Source organism: Arachis stenosperma, chromosome 3 (assembly GCF_014773155.1).
Source record: "Arachis stenosperma cultivar V10309 chromosome 3, arast.V10309.gnm1.PFL2, whole genome shotgun sequence".
NCBI lineage: Eukaryota > Viridiplantae > Streptophyta > Magnoliopsida > Fabales > Fabaceae > Arachis > Arachis stenosperma.
This window is the reverse complement of record NC_080379.1, coordinates 157,824,602-157,844,568: the sequence shown is the minus strand read 5'-3', so window position 1 is coordinate 157,844,568 and position 19,967 is coordinate 157,824,602. Positions and strand designations below refer to the sequence as shown.

General features: G+C 29.8%; 2 protein-coding genes and 2 long non-coding RNA genes across 5 annotated transcripts; 2 read left to right on the top strand and 2 right to left on the bottom strand.

The window, feature by feature from the left end:
* Positions 1 to 2,438: 2,438 nt before the first annotated feature.
* Positions 2,439 to 4,814, bottom strand: LOC130968296 (protein NRT1/ PTR FAMILY 5.6-like). Its single transcript, XM_057893488.1, has 4 exons — positions 4,673 to 4,814; positions 4,352 to 4,569; positions 3,645 to 4,186; positions 2,439 to 3,339 (listed from the first exon to the last, which is right to left on the bottom strand). Exons 1-4 carry the CDS (start codon positions 4,806 to 4,808, stop codon positions 2,493 to 2,495), a joined length of 1,743 nt encoding a protein of 580 aa, XP_057749471.1. The 5' UTR covers positions 4,809 to 4,814; the 3' UTR covers positions 2,439 to 2,492.
* Positions 4,815 to 5,974: 1,160 nt separating this feature from the next.
* On the bottom strand, positions 5,975 to 7,680 carry LOC130968300 (ras-related protein Rab2BV-like). 2 transcript variants are annotated; one of them, XM_057893491.1, is made up of 3 exons: positions 7,373 to 7,680; positions 7,105 to 7,309; positions 5,975 to 6,539 (listed from the first exon to the last, which is right to left on the bottom strand). In XM_057893491.1, the coding sequence occupies exons 2-3, from the start codon at positions 7,267 to 7,269 to the stop codon at positions 6,051 to 6,053; spliced, it is 654 nt and encodes a 217-aa protein (XP_057749474.1). In that variant the 5' UTR covers positions 7,270 to 7,309; positions 7,373 to 7,680; the 3' UTR covers positions 5,975 to 6,050. The 2 variants fall into 2 exon arrangements, with proteins under 2 accessions (XP_057749474.1, XP_057749475.1); XM_057893492.1 differs by having other exon boundaries at positions 7,105 to 7,335; positions 7,461 to 7,680.
* A 487-nt stretch (positions 7,681 to 8,167) lies between these two features.
* Positions 8,168 to 9,520, top strand: LOC130968301 (uncharacterized). Its single transcript, XR_009081580.1, has 3 exons — positions 8,168 to 8,361; positions 8,689 to 8,766; positions 9,154 to 9,520. It is a non-coding gene; the product is annotated as an uncharacterized LOC130968301 (long non-coding RNA).
* A 9,360-nt stretch (positions 9,521 to 18,880) lies between these two features.
* On the top strand, positions 18,881 to 19,967 carry LOC130970798 (uncharacterized). Its single transcript, XR_009082106.1, has 2 exons — positions 18,881 to 19,089; positions 19,676 to 19,967. It is a non-coding gene; the product is annotated as an uncharacterized LOC130970798 (long non-coding RNA).

Below are 19,967 nucleotides of genomic sequence, written 5' to 3'. Positions count from 1 at the left end.
AAAGACATTGAATCTATATTCATATATTTATTATATTTCACTATTATAAATAATACAATAAATTTATAACTCTAATAATTAATTATTAATTTTTATAAATAACTTATTAAATATAACAAATATTCACATTACAAATGTAACAATAATATTATTGATCATAATAAATTTTACGTTACAAATATTCAAATTTCATACTATTTGAACTACTTATATAAGTCTCTTATCATTATTCCTTCAAATGACATCAAATTTAGCACAAAAAATTTATTTTCGAACTACACAACATCTCAAACTTACTCAATAGAGTATCATTCTTTGGACAATATCACCAAACAAAAAGACAATTTGTTTATCAAAGTTCGCGTGGTTCATCTATGGGAAACATTGACACCCACAAATAAAGAAAAATCTCTTTACTTAGAAATGATTATATTAGATGAAAGAGTACAAAACAAATTAAACATATTTATTATATTTTTAAATTGAATTTACGAAAAAATACTTTAATTATTTTTACTTTTTATACTTTTTATATTATTTTACAATACTTTATATATAATTATATTTTAATATCGTTAAAATTATACTTCTTTTAATATGCTATTCATTATTCTTTTTTAACTAATTATGAACTATGATTTACTAACACTACAGAGAAAAAAAAATCTATATTATAAAAAATTTAAAAATAGAAGATACAAATAATTTGTACAGACCAATTAAAGGTATAATGAAAGCAAATTTTTTACTCATAATTATTGTAAAAGAAATTAAAGATCAAATTTTAAACATTTTTCAAATAACTATTTTGAATTTGCATCACTTGAGACATGCATTATCTGACAGAGTGGGTCAAAAAAATACTAACAGGTAATTTTATTTTATACTATTTTAATTATTCTTATTAAAAATAACTTATTCAAAAAAATCTACATATTTTTATTCTTTTTATTGTAGATGTCATTGGAAAATTATATCAAGAGATTAAGAAGAAAGAGAACTATACAAATTCAAAACACATTTTCGGAAGAAAAACATACATGTAAAGATAGAACAAACAACATAATAGAAGAACATGCTTTCATAAGAACTTCGACAGAAAGAAGAAAGCAACCATTTTTACAATAACCAATAAAAAAAAGGAGGACGAGCGACACATAAAAAGACTAAATTCATCAACTAAAATAAATGTAAAAATTAACCTATCAAATAAAAATATCATTTTATACAATTTTAATATTCAAATATTTTATACTACAAATTATTTTAAACAAAATACTTTTTAAATTTAATTTTAATTTACACATATTTAATTTAATTTTATAAAATATAATAATTTTTAATATTAATTTACCGTTAGTGCATTGCAAGGATCTCATTCTAGTTAATAAAAGATGGGAACCAGCTTTATAAAAGAATATAATAACGCATCTTGGAACTAATAATAAGAGTATTATTTTGATCGTGGAAAACGAGGAATTGAAGGGAGGACATAATATATGCAAGCTTTTCTCTTTTGCAAGTTGCGAAGAAGTAAAGAATATATATGGAGGGGAAAAATTTAATAGCTATTCATCTTCGCTGCTAAACTTTACGTTTGTCAAGAACCTAATTCTGCTGAAAATTTTAAATGCATGGAAAAAAAGTTTTAAATTATTCAGCAAAATCCAACGCATCTCGTCTTCACCGTTTTCATTGGCTAAAATTTTATATTCTTAATGTTGTTCTTTTTCTCATAATTTTTCTTCTCATCTTTCTTTCTTTTAAGGTAATAAAGTTAATCTATGAGTTTTTTTTTAAATAGACGCTAATTGTAATTAACATATGAAAACAATTAATTTTAAAATATTTCATTATATATAGTTTCAGCTAGGAAAATTATCTATTTAAAGAGGGAGGAAAAAAAAACAATTCGTCATGTTTTAAACCCCAAAACGTTCCCAAGTATTTTTGTTTATCTTTTGTTTACAGTCTACACTATATTATTTTTGCTTATATATGTAAAATACGAATAGCCTTAAGAGTTAAGACTCACTAGAATGTATCATAGCTTGTGAAAATTGATTCTAACCAAGAATATGATGAGACTATAAAAGAATCTAACCAATGATGAGTATGAAGTATTTTTTATAAGAAGATTTATTCTATATATATAATTTTAAATTGTCAGTGAAGTAGTTAAGAAAATAGTAAAAGTAGTATTACGTACTTTTAAGATGGCATGCATGCTATATTATATTCAAAGCCCTAGGAAAAATAGTAGTGGAGTTTAACCATCACCTTAGCGTGTCCATCATGTCAGAGATCTTCCTCGTCAGTTATATCTAAATCGGTATCACATAATTGAACAATCTTAATCATATTATATGTTGTTTGTGGATATGGATAATATATAATAATAATAATCTGCATTTAAATAAAGTAGACACAATAATATATATTCAAGATATGGTTCAAGTGAAAATACAACATAACATAAGAGATGACATGAATCATGGCATGATGATATTGATATCCACGTCATCATTTTCCAATGTTCTCCTTTGAACAGTTTTATAAGTGTACCTTTTTGCCAAAAAGACATACACACACAAATTCAAAGCACTAATCACTGCCAGAAGCCAATAAAACCTGTCCAAATGACTTGAATTTATGTCCTTCCCAATCCAAGCCTTTCCATTTTTGCCAGTGACATGATCCACAATTATGATTAGAAAGCTGCTCAAGAAGTTTCCAACACCAATAACACTAAGATACAAAGCCATTCCAAGACTCCTCATTGAATCAGGAACTTGGTCATAGAAATACTCTTGCAAAGCAACTAAGGAAAATGAATCTCCAAATCCAATTAACAAGTATTGTGGTATCAACCACACAACACTCAAGGTTTTTTTCTCTGTTGCATCCATTCTTAGTCTCTTTGATTCTACTAATGCTGCAACAACCATGACTATGACTATGAATGTTAAGCCAATTCCCATCCTCTGAAGGATGCTGATGCCTCTTTCATTGCCAGTGACTTTCCTCAGAATTGGAACAATAATCTTGTCATAGATAGGGACAACTATTAAGGTTCCTATGGCTGCAAAAGAGGTAATGGAAGCTGGTGGGACATTGAAACTGTTGTTGCTTATCTTTAAGTTCATAGCAGCTGCTTGTTTCACAAAGAGTGTTGTGGATTGTGCTACACAGATTCCAACTATTAGTGAAGTTACCCAAATGGGGATAACATTGAGAAGCAGCTTTGTCTCTTCCACTCTTGTCACTGTTGCTAATCTCCATGGATTCTCATTCTCCTCAACATTTTTGTCTTCGATTATTGCAGCCTTGTCAAGAAACCTATTCATTGAATTAATTAAATTTGAGTACTTATCCAGTTAATACAATCGGTAATGGTCTAATCCTCATGGTAAATTAACATTCATTCAAAAAGCATGCGCTTTCTCTGTTATGTTAGACCGAGTCTGGTAAGTATTTGGAGCAGAAAAAAAAATCTATATTTCTGTCTACATGATTGAATCAATGTATCTCGATACAAAGATATATAGAAAAATAACAATAATAGATAGATAAAAGAGAAGAGAATAGAGAGAGTGCATTCCATTGAGTTGTAAGCATTGAAAGTGCAAGATGCATTTTGATACCTGAGCCTGCTGGTATGGCTTAGAAGCCTTCCATGGGACTCTGACTTTGAGACTTGATACAACATGGAAGGACTTGAAGGATGGGACAATTTCCTCTTCTTTATGGCCGCAATTAGCACCTGGAAAACTGGGGTTAACGGGTTCCCTTCTGGTCTCCTATACCTGTAAAATGGCTTCCCCACATAGAAAGTTATAACAGTGAGTGTCATAAATACAGTGATGACAAGACTTGCAGTTCCCCAGCCAAAGTCATCTTGAACATAAACAACCAATGTTGAACCAAGCAGCAATGCAAAGCACAATGAAAAGTTCCACCAGTTGAAGAAAGACATCTTTTTCTTCCTCTCTTGGGTGTTGTCGTCATCATATTGATCAGCTCCAAAGCTTTGCAAGCATGGCTTGTATCCTCCAGTTCCCAAGGAGATAGAGTACAAGGCAAGGAAGAAAACTACTATATGGACCTTCCTAGGCTGGTGACATAGATTGATGTTGCATGGTTTTAGACTTGGTATGAACTGAGACATAGTCAACAGGCTTAAACCCTGCTTTGACAACAATAAATGAGAGAACCCATTTGAGAAAGTATCATTTCTTGGGAAAATCTTGATAGTAAAAGAAGATTTTTGAAGACAGGATCCTTGAATCTTGAGGTGTAATAATAAATATAGTATGGTGCATACTAAATGGATAAGACACTAAAGATATACCATGATGTATACAAGGGAAGAAAGCAGGATCATAAGAAAGCGGCCAGTGTATGCATCTGCAAGAAATCCACCTATAAGAGGTATGAGGGTTGTTGTTCCTGTCCAATAGTTTACATTTTTTGCTGCTGTGTTGAGATCTTCATGTATCACTTTAGTCAGATAGGAGATTAGGTTAATGGCTATCCCAAGGAAGCTTACCCGTTCACTAAACTCAATTGCTGCTCCAAATCGTAACACAATATTAACACTTGAAATAACATCAAAAAATGCTAGAAAGAAAGAGCATGCATACAGAAAACTGATATGAAGAATATATCTTACTGAGGACAAAGAGAGAAGCTTTCCATGAACCAGTGGAGGCACGGAGAGGAACTCTCCCTTTGTAATCCTTAGAAGCATCAAGTACCCATTTCTCTTCTTCTTCTTCTATCTTTCTTTTCTCCAATTCTTGCTCCATTTCTAATGGATGATGTAGAATTATTGAAGGAGCCTCACTAGGAAGCTATGTTATATAGACAAGGAAAAAGGTAAAAGTCGAAAAAGTAACACACATTTTATGGTTGGTACTTGGTAGCCTTTATTAGTGGCATTGAGATGCATGCATTGAAGGAAACTATTAACCAAGTTAGCAAGTATCTAGATTTAAGAATATTGCCATAATTTAGTTGTGATTTGTGAGATTGATGTAAAAAAGATCATTGAATCTTGGATTGTAAATGACTCTAGCCTTTATGTTCATCCAATTCTAGCAAATAATAATGGCGATCGGTGTGATTCAAATGACCATCCATCTATGCAGAATTGAATGAAACTGTGCTGCCATTAAAAGTACACACCTCAAATTGAATCAGATTCTCTTGATTGGAGCAAAATTTAAGGCACATAGGGCCTCTACACCATTCAAAGCTCACAGCAAGTCAAAATACAAATGCAAGCAATTAAATCATAACCTATAATGTAAAAAACAAAAAATACTAGTGGTAGTAGAAACTTCATTAATTATAAAAAAATCACGAGTTACAAATTAAATTAAAATGTTTCAAGACAAGGTGAGAATTTTATGTATGAAAAGTCATGGAAAAGCATAAGTTCTCTTTGCTTGCCAATGGTTCTAGCCTTAACATTTTTGAAGGTTATAAGATGATCGTACGTACCATGGTATCATCTTGCTGGGACAGATACCAAAAAGGGGAACCATTGAACCAATAACTGGTATTTATTATGCAGGAAAAAAAAAAAGGTGCTGCAAAGCTATCACAGCCATACCCAAAATATCACATCCAATTAGAAGTGAATAAGGCATGGTCTATAAAGCTGTAGCTGGATTCTCTATTTTAAGCGTTTCCTTTATAAACATCTTCTGGATAATAAACACTTTTACCTCACATCACACTATCAGAGTATCAGTACCCAACTCCAAAACTAAAATTGTTTTTAGTCATTTGAAGCAGAGAAACAAGAGCATTCATAGTTTCATACAATTTGAGCATTAATATGCATTTTGGAAAACAATATAGCAGAGCTGAGGATACAAAATTGTTAAAAACAGTGATATATATCGATTCATTCTGAGCTGTGTTTGTTACAGAGACTACTATTGCAACTATTCCTCATTGTCTCTCATTAGTACTCTTTACAGTTACAAAAAAAAAAAAAAAGGAAAAAGAAGAAAAGCAAGAAAGCATGCTTGGAATGAATGTTAATTGGAGCAACACGTTGATTTGTTTTGGGCATTAGCGGGCATGTTAGCAGAAACATTAATGGAAGTGCCCTGAGGAATGGTAGAAGAAGCTGCTTGCTGTGCAGCCAAGGCCTTCTTGCTGATAATGTGATAAATATCAAACAAGATGGTCTGGAAGGCCTTGTCAACGTTGAAGGCCTCGAGGGCGGATGTCTCGAGGAAGGCGAGGCCTTCCTGCTCAGCTAAGTTCTGAGCATCTTCAGAGGAGACTGCCCTGAGATGGTTGAGGTCGTTCTTGTTTCCGGCCATCATGATAACGATGTTGGAGTCAGCATGGTCCCTCAGCTCCCTTAGCCACCTCTGCACATTGTCGAATGTTTGCCTCTTTGTTATGTCATACACCAACAATGCACCAACTGCACCTCTATAGTATGCACTTGTGATCGCTCTGTACCTCTCTTGTCCTGCTGTGTCCCATATTTGTGCCTTCACTGTCTTCCCTTCCACCTGTGTTTTGTGTTGTTATATATGCCTTATTTCCAACCTACACTATTCACTCTTCTACCTTCTTTACTAACTAACTTGTTATCTACCTATTTCATCATGCTTAAATTGATAGGAAGACAATATCCTGAAATTTTCTTATTTAACTTAATATTACTCAATTATTCCAACAGTAATTAAAGAATGCAAAATAAGATAATTTTGTGCTGCTTTGAGCTGATATTATGTTCCAAATATTTTTGTTTGACCATACTATATCTACACTAAAATCAGCCACCAATATAAAATACGTATTAAAATAAATTAAACCACACATGTATTTATACACAAATACATTGGTGGTTGATTTTGGTGTACAGATCGGATAGCATTTTTTATTTTCATTTCATGTGATTTTTTTCTTTCACAAAATCATAAAAAACAAAAAAAAAATCTAAATGAAATTGCAAGGCAATTTCAGATAATTGATTTGTTGTTTTGCACTCTGAAATTGAATTGATAGTAACTATTGAAGAATACGGAAATGTTGGACATAAACAAGAAGAGAGATGGCAATTAGAATACGTACCTGCAATGTTCTGGTAGCGAATTCAACCCCAATGGTGGACTTGGACTCCAAGCAGAACTCGTTGCGGGTGAACCTGGAGAGGATGTTGGATTTACCAACACCTGAGTCACCAATGAGTACGATCTTGAAGAGATAATCGTATTCATGGTCCACTTTGTATGCCATGCCTTCTCTAATTTCCAAGACCTGAACCACCACCCTAAACCTGCATCCACATCACATCATATAGATCTGCACAAATATGCATGCAATTCCAATTAATTATTACCATAAAATTGAAGAAGAAGGATAGGATGGGGATGGAGATGGATTGAAAATTCAAATTAGAAACTCGGCATGCATTTTGAAAGGCCTACATTGAGTGCCAATAAACGAATGACAAGCCACTTTGGACGGAACCTCAAACTCTCAGCACTCAAACATGCATTTCCACCTCAACTCCTCAACTAACATTATATTCCATTTATATTATTTTTATATATATATCATATCATATGTCACTAAACATCTCATTTGGAAATTTAATAATTGAGGTTGCCACACAAACTTAATTACTTGTAGCAAAACAACATTTTATTATTTAATAATATCAACGGTATTGTAGTAATAATAATAATAATTGCGGCTAATTTCATTTCCAAAACAACATTCTATTTGAATCTGAATCATTCAATCAAAGGAATAAATGTTCCAAAACTTATCCTGATATACACGCTTTCCTCATGAAAGACTAAAAATTGAAGTGAATTCCAGTGTTCTACCATTTAATTTTGTTGTATAAAAGCAGATGGAATATTTGTAATTATTCTATTGTTTACATACTTTTATTAAATTTATATTTAGATTCTTATATTTTTGTTATAATTAAATTTTTATATTATTTTTAATTTTATAATTAATTAGGTCTTTATAAGTATAAAAAATGGCCATGGATTTCTTACTCCCACTTTTATGTGGGAGTATCATTAACCACCATTAAAATATTTATAAAATAAACCCTATTTTTTTATTTTTGAAAGAATAAATAATTAAATATTTGCCTCTCTAATTTTGTTGTTTTACACATTCATCCTCTTTCTTTTAATTCCATATTCAAAGAAGAAACTCTTGGCTCTGCTAGGTTTTTTTGCCTTTTTTACTCGCGTTGCTTGTTCTCTGTTCCTTTCCATCTGGGCAGTTCCTCGTTCTCTCCTGCACCGTGCTTGTTCTCTAATTCTCGACGCCACAACACGCTTCTGCCGCCGCCGCTACACTCGGGTACACCACTTCATCGTTTTTTGTCGCCTCTCTGTTCCCCTCCTTCACCAGCGACTCTGATCTCTGCTTCTCCCTCCATTTTATTTTTATTTTTATTTTACTTTATTTTCTTTTCTATGAAATTTTATGTGAATTTGAATGTTCTTCGTTTGCCACGGTATGAATTCTGAGAAGTGTGCAAATGTGCCATTTTCATTGGCAATGAATTTATTTATGAGTTTAATAATTTTACTTGAATGTTGTTTTTATTTTGATTTCGAAAGAATTTTATACAGTCATATATCATTACTACACACTCTCTTATATTTTATCCTTGTATTTTAACAGGGAGATGGGAGGCCATTTTGAAAACTTGTAGTTTCTGAAGCCGTTGGTTGGCGGTTGCAGTGATGAAGATTATTTTGAGTAAGTTTACAAGGTGACCATTCTGCGTAGGAGACTGTTCTATTTGTTATATTAGTCCCAATCTATGATGATTCTCCGAATTAAGTTAATTTATCTGTGGATTGCACAACCGTTTTGGAAAATTCAGTTCTTACCTATCAAAAGATTCAAAACCTTGAATGATGACTTTGATAATATCTACCTTTTTTAATTGTTCATCTTCTTATCTTCCTTCTTGTTCATTCATCAGAATTCATTTGTTGTTTCTATTTATTGATATATTATTGCATACTTACCCAAGAAAAATAAATTAGCAAGAGATTTTAAAAGTACCTAATACATGCCTTCAATTTTCAAATATACAATATGACAGATGCTTGTTTCTGAACTTATTGTTATTCATGTCAGTATTGTGCAAATGAAGATGCGTGGCATCTTTCAGATGGAGCTTATGAAACAACTACTCTTCTCAAGTATGTCGGAGGTCTCACGAATCAAATATATCTTTTTTCTCCTTAACCATTGTTTTCTTTTAAGTTTGTCCCTCCTAACATAGCAACATGATAAACACTGGCACAGTTAAAATAACTGTTGTATCCAACTTTGATTCCCGCTTAAGGAAACTATTGAAGGGTCTTAATGTTTTGAATCTGTGAGCTTTTGTAGTCCCTTCAATATGCGTTTACTTAACTCATGCATATTTGAGGAATTTATTGAAATCTTTGCATAATGTTTATGCGAACTTGCTTGTTGAACCTCTCTTAATTTGCTCAAATGTTACAGTGTCTGTGTACACCTTTTATAATGTCTGATTGGCCACAAGATATCAAAAAAATTTGTCAAGATAATATCAACTGACTGCATTCTCAACTATCCGAATCAAAATCTTCCCACCATATTGGTATATAACAATGGAGCAGTCAAGGGAAATTATATTGACTTGTGTAGTTTTGGATGAAGATGCACTCTTGAAGGGATTTAATTGATTTTATCTTATGATACCTTTTGTAAAACTTGTTAATTTAAACTCTGGAAATGTTTAAGTTTCTGAAACGTGATATTGAATGCATATTTATTTTCTTTCTTCTCTCTTTTCTAATTGGAACTGATATGTATTATTGTATTTTTGTTGTAATTCTTTATTTTTCATAGCATTTTAGTTCTAGCATATAATCTTATCTATGCTATTGTAGTTTGTTATTTGTGCTGTATTTAAAAATTAACAAGATTAATTGCTTGCCAAAACAAGATTAAGTCCAATTCCTTTAGTAATGTCTTGCTAATGTACAGCCAAATTATTTTTGCGTTTGTTCTATTTAAGCAACCATAGAGTTGATTTTCTATATTCTATCATGTCAGCAACTTATTAGTCAAACCAACAAAAATTCTCTTGAACTATGAAGATGTACAATATCTATTCATACTTCACGGATCTGATGATAGTTTATTTTGAAATATCCAAATGTTAACATACAAATTTGAAGCATCTAGGCAAAATATTATCTTTCATTCAATCAATATAACAATCTACGAAGATACAATGTCAAAAACATTATGACATCACAATAATAATTTGGTGTAAAGGCTATGAAGTGCTACAGTTTTTTTCTTTTTCATTTATGCCGTGTGTATGTGAGGGTGAAGGGGTCAACGAAGGAAGGAAAGGAACCATGATGCGGATGGTACTCTGAAAACAGTTCAAGCACACAGGGCAAATAAAGAAAAATGAGAAAAATCCTAACAAGCATACACACACATAGGCAGCAAGCCGATCATCAAGCTTTCTCTGACTGTTAATGTACATGAGCCATAGTACATAACATCCTTCAGTGTTTGACCTGAAAAAATCATTTGGAGTGTTTCCATGGAAAGTACATATCAGTTCTCAAAAGAAAGGTTTATAATAACACAATAACTAAAGTCTAAATCTTGAAAAAGGAATTCAGAGAATGATTAACAAAGAACAAAAAGGCTCCATCTTTACATATAAAATAAAGGAACTAGCTGTGCTCTGAATTCTATCTTATCTACATGGACAAAGGCACAAAGAAATTTAAATATTTCTGAAGTTTAAACTAACAAGTTCTACAAAAGACATCATGAGATAAAATCAATCAAATCCCTTCCCTCAGTCATCCTAATTTTATTTTATTTTAACTAGAAAATCAGCATAATTGAAAACATCATTGACTTCCTAATGATACAATCTCTAAAATTTACTCCTAATCCAATGGAAACATGCATGTCCTTACGGAGTCTTCCCTATTGCATATAAGCAGCAATCATTTAACTGAAATCATTTAATATTCACATGTTACAATAAATTAATGTTTCATTATTCAGAACTCCAGTCGAGTTGTTATAAATTTAAGTCTTTCTCAATATTCCGAAGATTTTCTTGCAGTCTTGAACAATGACAATGTTCACTTCAGATTCTTCGATATTAATGTGAGGATTTATCCCAGCCATATTTATATTTATGACTTAGAAGGCTATGCTCATAAAGAGCTTTTGGAAAAAAGAATGGAATCAAAATATCAAATGGTGATTTCTCTTTCAAGGAGAAAACAACACTTAGGCCCCGCTTTCGAGGCAAGCATAATTGTGCAGTGAAGAACAAGTTAAGACATTGAAGGTTGTGCTTGATGTCTTAGGAAACAACACTTGAAGCTATTAATTAATAAAAAAAACATATGATCATAAGCACTTGAAAAATTTTGCTGTTAAGATCTGGTCATCCTCAAATGTACCAATCCATAATTGAGAAATGCACAGTTCTATATTTGTAACCAATCCTACATCATTATCTAATACACACTTTTTCTGCTAACCCCCCAAACTCTCTCAAGAAAACAACCATGCATACAGAGGACAATTATGGGACCAATGCAGCATCTATTCTAACTGACATTTGTATACTTCCCAGAAGGCATACTTTGGCAAACGAAGAGCATTCAAATTCACATTAAATTTTCATATAAAAGGAAATAAAGTAAAATAGAAATAAAAATAAAAATAAAATAAAATGAAACCTTAAAGGGGTAGTGGTGAAGAAGAGGAACAGAGAGGTGACAGAAAACACTGAAGTGGTGGACCCGAGTGTAGCGGCAGCGGCGGCAGCGTGTTGCGGCGTCGAGAATCAGAGAACAAGCACCGTGCAGGGGAGAACGAGCAACCGCGCGGATGGAGAGGATCAGAGAATGATCACGGCGCAGAGAGAAGATTAGAGAGCAAGCTACCACAGAGGGGGAGGAACAAGGAACGGCGTTGATAGAAAGCAGAGAGAGGGGGTAAAAACCCTAGCAGAACTCTGGTCTCTTTCCTTTAACACTCAGATTAAAAGAAACAGGATGAATGTGTAAAACAACAAAATTAGAGAGGCAAATATTTAATTATTTATTCTTTCAAAAATAAAAAAATGGGGCTTATTTTATAAATATTTTAATGGTGGTTAATGATACTCCCACATAAAAGTGGGAGTAAGAAATCCATGGCCATAAAAAATATTATAGTTAACGAAATATTTTTGCAAATTAAAAATATCTACAATTAAAAATTTAATTAAATATTTGATAATCTGTTAATTTTACTGTTTTTAATACGAAAAATATCTATCTATAAAATTAAAAATACTATAAAGATCTAATTAAAAAAATATAAAAAATTAATTATAAATTTAATAAAACTATAAATATCACTGTATAACTTTAGGGTTATATTATTCTATTTTCTAGAGAAAATAAATGATAAATAAAAATATATTAAAAGTCAGATTTAAACTAGTACACACACTTTAATTTGTTACACAATGCCACTTGGATGACTCAAAGTATGATCTATGGTCCTTAGTTTGGAAAACTTTTAAATGCGTTGAACTTGAATTATATTTCCTCTGCATTTTCAAACACAATATTCAACCATGCAAGAAGCTCATAATTTATGCCTGCATATTTCTGATTGGTTACAATTTACAATACTTCTTCGCTGATTCCTTGAAAAGGAAAACATTAGGGCACATTTGAATTTAGCACAGTTGATACAAAGTAACTTGGTATACAAACACTAGGTCAATTTCTTAACGAGTAGTTAATTTAGTCAACGAGGCAATCGTTCGAAATTGGAAGGAATATAATTTTCGTTTTAAACCAAGATACTCCCTTTTTTTTTGGAACAAAATGTATGATGACCAAAAGTTTGATTAATGAAACTCTCGTTGATTGTTGCCGGCTGGTTCTCTTAATTCATGAGTCATGACTAAGAACTTCAAAGCAATATATAATTCCACAAAGCTAGTTTGAATATAAATTTATACTATTACTTAGGATGAGTTTGGATTGGTTTTTGAAAAAAAGTATTTATTTTTTATTTTTTTAAAAAAATTTTTTAATAGACAAAAATTATTTTATGTTTAAATAGACTTTAAAAAAAATTTAAGTATTAAAAATGTCTTTTATTTTTATTTTTTTAAAGTAAGATATTATTAGTTTTAAATAAAAATAAATAATTTCTTTTTTTAATAAAAATATTTTTTTAAAAATGTATTTAAATAGATTTTAAATTGAATAAAAATATTTTATTAAAAAATGTACTTTTTTCACTTTTAAAAAAAATCTAAACCAATACTAAAAATATTTTTATATAAAAATAATTATTTAGATAATTTAACATATTTAATTAAAATACTTAATATATCTGACAAAAACTTATTATACTTTAGTTATCATGAAAAGCTAATTTGATCAGGTAATTCTCATCCAAAAAAAGAAAACTTTGGTAAACAATGATTCCCTTTTCAATTTTTTCTGTGAAATTGAGGAACAAATTCAATGGACGCATATGCAAAGCACTTGTATAATATATTAGTGTAACTTCCTGCAAAGTTCTCGAGTTTGTATTAAATAAGAGTGGAATATTTCACTTTCAAATTTCCTACTGTTAGACTAAGATTGGCACAATGTGTAAAAAATTAAAATAATTATATTATATAATATAAATTTAAAAATATTATATTAAACTAATTTATTTAATTAAGTAGTTAGTTTATTCATCTAATATAATTAATTTTGAACAAATAATTTCATCTTTATTTTGGTGTGAATATTTTTCATAATAATTTTGATAGGTAATCAATTAGGATGACAGATAACTGCAGTCAATTAGTATATAGACTGTAAAAGAAGTCTAACAAATAGAAAAAAAACTTAAATTCATATATAATTTTTTTGAATTTCAAAAAAAAAAAACATAAATTTAAGTTATCATAAAAAACACCAAAACCAAATAAAAAAAATATTCAAAATCTAAAAATAAAACATATAAAACCAAATAAAAACCAACATTTAAAATTATTGGGAAAAAAATAAAAATAAAAAGAAGCATCTGAAATGTAACGAAAAAAAATCCAAAACTTAATAAAGAAAGTATCTAAAATTGTTTTTAAAAAATTTAAAACTTAACAAAAACAAAACTATTTAAAATTATTCAAAAAAGAACATTTGAAAATTAAACTAAGAAAAGAAAAATATAAAACTATTAAAAAATTATCCAAAAGATAAAATTAAAAGAAGACATATAAAAAGATCTAAATATATAAATAAAAAAAGTACATCCGAAACTTAAGAGAAAGAAACATTTAAAATAAGTAAAAAAAAGTCATCCAAAACTTACAACAATAACAAGGCTCAATAATTTTGTTATGGAGTAAAGAGTGGAGTTTTGGTTAGAAATGGGTGTAGGGAGTGTATTTACATTTTGGTGGACGTGTCACATGTGAGGTCTAACACGCAGGGGCGTGTTACATACATCACGTAGGGGGCGTGGAAGACACGTGGCGAGGATTGGTTGGCTGAAGCTGGCAGCACGTGGAGGCGTGCTGAGTCAGCACGTGGAGGCGTGCTGAGTCAGCACGCAGAAGACGTGCTGACATGTGGCGGGGCCTGGTTGGTTGAAGATGACAGCACGTGGGGGGCGTGTTGAATGCTAACCTCTATATAAGGTAAAGCTTGGTACCATTTTCATTTCGAAAAAGAGTGTGCTTTGAGTGGTCTTTGAGTGTTGATAGTGTAATGGAGGGTACCGCAAATTTAGTAGTGTATCGCAACGATGAGATAATACGGAATACTCATAAGGGAGTGAGATTTGTGTGCTAGAATCCATTTTCGTTTGTGGTTCCCTGCACTGTGACGTTAATGAAACTTCAGAATGGTCTCTGTCAAAGCATGGAGAACGATATGTTAACAAGAGTGAGGATCGGAGAATTCTGCACTGAAATCCTGTTGTTATTTTTGGTGGTCTAATACAGTTTGATATCATGCCGATCACTGACAAAGCGAGTATGCAGAATATGTTTTTTTTAATCACTACAAACTAATAATTTTTTTTTTCAATTTTTTTCTTCTAAACCACTACTCACACTACACACTAATATCACTACTACTACCAATATTCTCTTCACTACTGCGTCGTATAATTTTTTTCTTCTTTCAATCTATACATGCTCCTCTTGAGACACTCTTTTTTTTCTCTCTCGGTTCCTTGCTTGAGCACTCTCTTTGTGTGCTTTAATGGAAGGGAAGAAGATTGAATTTATAAAGGGTTGAGGGTTGCTCGCTGGTTATCGGAGTAGGGGGCTGTTTCCTGCATGTAGGCAGGCCTGCAACACGCCCCCTCCCGTGCGGCTGCTGCAACATTGAAACTCAGCAAAAACCAGCACCGCTTTACGGGTTCCACAGCACCACGCCCCCGGCATGTTGGCATCACCACGCCTCTTGCGTGTTGAATCCGACACCACATTTTGGCAAAACACCTCCTTCACCAATATTCAGCCAATATAACAAACAGAGTTCAACAACAACAACAACAACAATAACAACGTCATGTGTCACAGTGAGAAGACTTCGAGAGTGATGATACGGGCGTCACGAAAAAAGGACTTTCACAGGATGGTGACACGACAAGACGAGAGTAGGTGAAGAAAGAAAAGTCGGTTCCACAACGAAAAAGGTTGGAAGAAAGGGGTGAATTACGACACGAAGAGTTGGAGGAGAAGATGCCGTGTTGTTGGAGAAAAATATCGTGGCATGAGGAAGTAAAGTAAGAGGACACATATTATTTGAGAACAATTTTTTTTTTTAAATTCAGAAACTATTTTTTTTTTAAATTAGTTTCATTTTGATTGCATATAAAATTATTTATTTATACTTTTTTTTTATAAACGAACCACATAAAATAAAAAATAATTGAGAATAAAAACATATAAAATATAATACAAAATTATAATAAACTTTATTCATCATCCCATATTTTACTATATACCTAATAATAAGCGGATTTTGTTGTAAAAGCTTAGAGATGTTTTGTCTAATTTGTCCAATAATAATAACAAGAATGTTGTTAAACATATTTAAATAGACCAAATAATATATATACACTCTGAATATTTATAATTAAAAAATGTTATTATTATTATCAAAATTTTAATGTAAATATTAATTATATTTAATCGTTAATGGTTAATTTAATTAAGTATTAATATATATTAAACTTAATTGATTATAAGAATTAAAGTTTTGCAATTATCATTACTAGGTAGAAATTTAACTATTTTTTATATTATAAAATTACAAAATTATTATCTATATAAAATTGATCATATGACACAATTACAAAAAATAATATGACATAAATTCATTCTATAACAATTTAGTATTAATATATATATATATATATATATATATATATATATATATATATATATATATATATATATATATATAAAACATGGATGAAATTTGAAAACTTCTCAGTATTTTATTTGGTAAATCTTGATGAGCTTTTTACGGTTTTCTTTTGTTTCTTTCGAATACTTAATAAATTTAACCAAAAATACTTATTAATATGTCTACTACTAATTACTATTTCATTTATCAAATGTACATATTTATAATAAAAACAAAATTAATAATTAAGACAATTAAAATTTTATACTGAGTTTTATATTCAAGTTTTAAAAATTATATATATATATATATATATATATATATATATACACAACTTGATAGACACGCTAGTATAAAGAAAACTGACATATGAAACAACCTAGTCATGTTACACCCAAGAAGACGACAATAAATCAATCAAGTTTTTTCTTTCGTGTTTAAGAGGTTTGACGATATGGAAAAATAGACTGTTTACATGCAAAACAAAAATTATTGTGTGTTGATCCTTTCTCGAAAGCAGTAGTAAGATAAGCACATTTTCTTTAATATATATGTATACATCATATAAACATCCTAAATTCCTAATTGACTTTATTAAAAGAATAATGATATTGTAAACAATTTTTGTTTGACAACTAATAAAATATTATTACCCAAAACTAAGAAGAAAGAGAAGTATAATTAGGAATATAAACATATATACATTATATTATACACACTTCTCTCTTTAATTACATTTTCGTATTATATTGCGGTTGCTAGCTAATATAACGTCATTGGGTAGAAACTTATTAGCTTATTTAAGTGACAACTCTCTTAATTCTTTCATATCACACATGCATATATATTAGCGTTATGTCATAGATTTAACTAACTCTATAAGATTTAAAAATAAAAAAAATACTTGATATCTTCTTAAAAAAAGAGTTAGTTAAACACAATTCATATAAATCAGGTCTAATGTAACAATGAATTCCAAAAATAAATCATTTATTAGAAGTTATTTATTAGGTAGTTGAAACTCAATCTTATATATCCTAATATAAATTCATGTAGAAATATTAAGAAGATAACTACTTCTGATGAAGATAGAGAAGAAATTGCATGCATAGCCCGAATATTATTTACATTATTCTTCAAATAATTAAATGAGAATTAATTTAATTTTATAATCAGTTGAAATAACCAAATAATTTCCGTTAAATTTGTCTTTTCTTTGCCTTTGAAAAGTAATATGCATTTTACTCCTACCAAGCAATTGTCAATAATGTTAATAATTGAGAAGGAGGACCGAGACTTAATTAATAAAAAGTACATACGTGTGTTGGTTTATTAAACAAATGTTTTGAGTTCAAATTATCATAAAATTATTTATTTTAAAATGTCTAAACTATTGATAAAAATATATAAATAATTATATATATATATATATATATATTAGGCAGGAGTTTTTTTTATGACTTTTGCAAAGCCTTTTTGAATTTAATTTTAATGTATTGTTAATGTAAAGTAATTTTATACATGCATCTAATTATGTAATGTCACATCATAAAAAATAATTACCTTTTATATTGACTGCATGAATAAGTATTTAAAAAAACAGATGTGATTGCACGAATATGTAAAATGTTTTACACTATTAATACATTAAAATTTTTTTTAATTTTTCATAATATTTTTCATTTTGGTAGGTTAAAAACTAATTCATCATAAATTTAAATTATATTTAAGAGTTTATCGCTAACTAATGGACTTTAACTCTTACTTAAATGGATTAATAAATTAATTACTAGACTAATTTAAGATTATTTCAATTTTTTTTATTATAAAAATTTTGATATTATATGATAAATCATTTATTCTAAAAGCTTAAACAGTTGAATAGATATAAATGAATGATTGGACGTATATATATCTTGCACTTTGAGAGAAAAATATAGAGAAAAATATAGTAAAAACTCAGGTGCAGTCAATTTCACGTGAAGTTGATAGCTGAGAACCGTTATATGAAAATTTAGTCAAATCTATCAAATCATTTAACGGTTCTTAATTATCAACTTCACATAAAGTTCACTGCACTTGAGTTTCAAAAAAATATATGTTGGTTTGCTCTTGTTGAAATTAAAGGTAGTGAGATTTTTGTATGTGTAAAACCAAATTTGTTAGAATATTTTAATAGTAGATTAGAATTTTGATGATTTATTGGAGCAAAATGGAACAATAATTGAGGAGAGGGAATAAGAAGGAAGTGCTTAAAAAAACCAAATTAAAGGAAATAAAGCAGCTTCCCTTGAATTTCTTTGCGACCAAGACTCTAGACGCGTGGATTGTTGGCTACCGTCGATTCTAGAAGTTCATAGCTTCATTCACTCGTTAATATAAAAGACAAACGAATCAGAACATACACACAAACGTGCATGCATATTATTATATTCAATTCAGTTCTTATTTTTGTGCTTCATTTTCAAGTGTAATCTTCTATAGTTTATTAGTGTATGTGGTCATAGTGTTTTCACCAAAATGCTCAAACAAAAGTGGTTTGTTCTCGTCTTTGCTTGTCTCCTAATAATTTCTCCCAAACCCTATGCCGTGGAAGCCAGGCAGCTTCTAACCATACACAAAAAAGGTAATATGTTATATATTTTATATTTTACATTACAGTAAATTTGTGATTTATATAAATAAAATTTAATTTTGATGTATTGACAATGTAAAATATTTTAAATAGATGTATAATTACAACTACTTTTTAGATAAGCATTTCAGACAGTTAATAAAAATAATAGTTATTGTTTATGTGGTAACGTTACGTAATTAAATATCTGTATAAAACTATTTTACATTGATAGTATATCAACATTAAGTTCATAAAAATATACACAATATATATATATATATATATATATATATATATATATATATATATATATATATCATAAATATATTTTGTGCGATTTTATTCAAATATATTCAAAATAAAGATTGTTTTTTATGGACAAAAGTAACATGCCGTAAGTAAATTTGTAAGACCTGAATGTATTTTTATTCATCAAAATTAATCTTTTAAATATACTTTGATATTTATGAATTTTGATATATATTTTTGTCTATGATCATAAATTCTTTCATGTGTATTTTTATTCATTTATTCTTTATATTATAGGAGTTTTTTTTTGTTTCAATATGTTTTTGATTAATGAATGATGTAATAGGGTACTACTCAAAGGGTGAAGGTTATTATGTGAGTTTGGGGGTTGTGTGCAAGTGCTGTGATGGTAAAGATGGAAAATGCAGAAACTCTACTACTTTGGATGACGCTTGCTCCAACCTTGTGTGCAAACCATGGAAATACTAGCTACCTAAGTTATTATTATTAGGAATATTATATTTTATATATAAAGACACAATAAATAGATCATGTGATAGCAACATCTATTATTTAACGAAAGTTGGATATTTTTCTTAAAAGATAATGAATGAATAAATAAAATAAGTTCTACAGAA

What these genes read in the sequence shown, in the direction of transcription:
- LOC130968296 (XM_057893488.1), bottom strand. Translation starts at nt 4,808, where the DNA reads ATGGAGCAAGAATTGGAGAAAAGAAAGATAGAAGAAGAAGAAGAGAAA. An exon ending in AGCTTCTCTCTTTGTCCTCA is followed by an intron (nt 4,570 to 4,672) that starts GTAAGATATATT and finishes GATTTGGAGCAG; the next exon opens with CAATTGAGTTTAGTGAACGG. An exon ending in CTTCCCTTGTATACATCATG is followed by an intron (nt 4,187 to 4,351) that starts GTATATCTTTAG and finishes TTGTCAAAGCAG; the next exon opens with GGTTTAAGCCTGTTGACTAT.
- LOC130968300 (XM_057893491.1), bottom strand. Translation starts at nt 7,269, where the DNA reads ATGGCATACAAAGTGGACCATGAATACGATTATCTCTTCAAGATCGTA. An exon ending in TCGCTACCAGAACATTGCAG is followed by an intron (nt 6,540 to 7,104) that starts GTACGTATTCTA and finishes CACAAAACACAG; the next exon opens with GTGGAAGGGAAGACAGTGAA.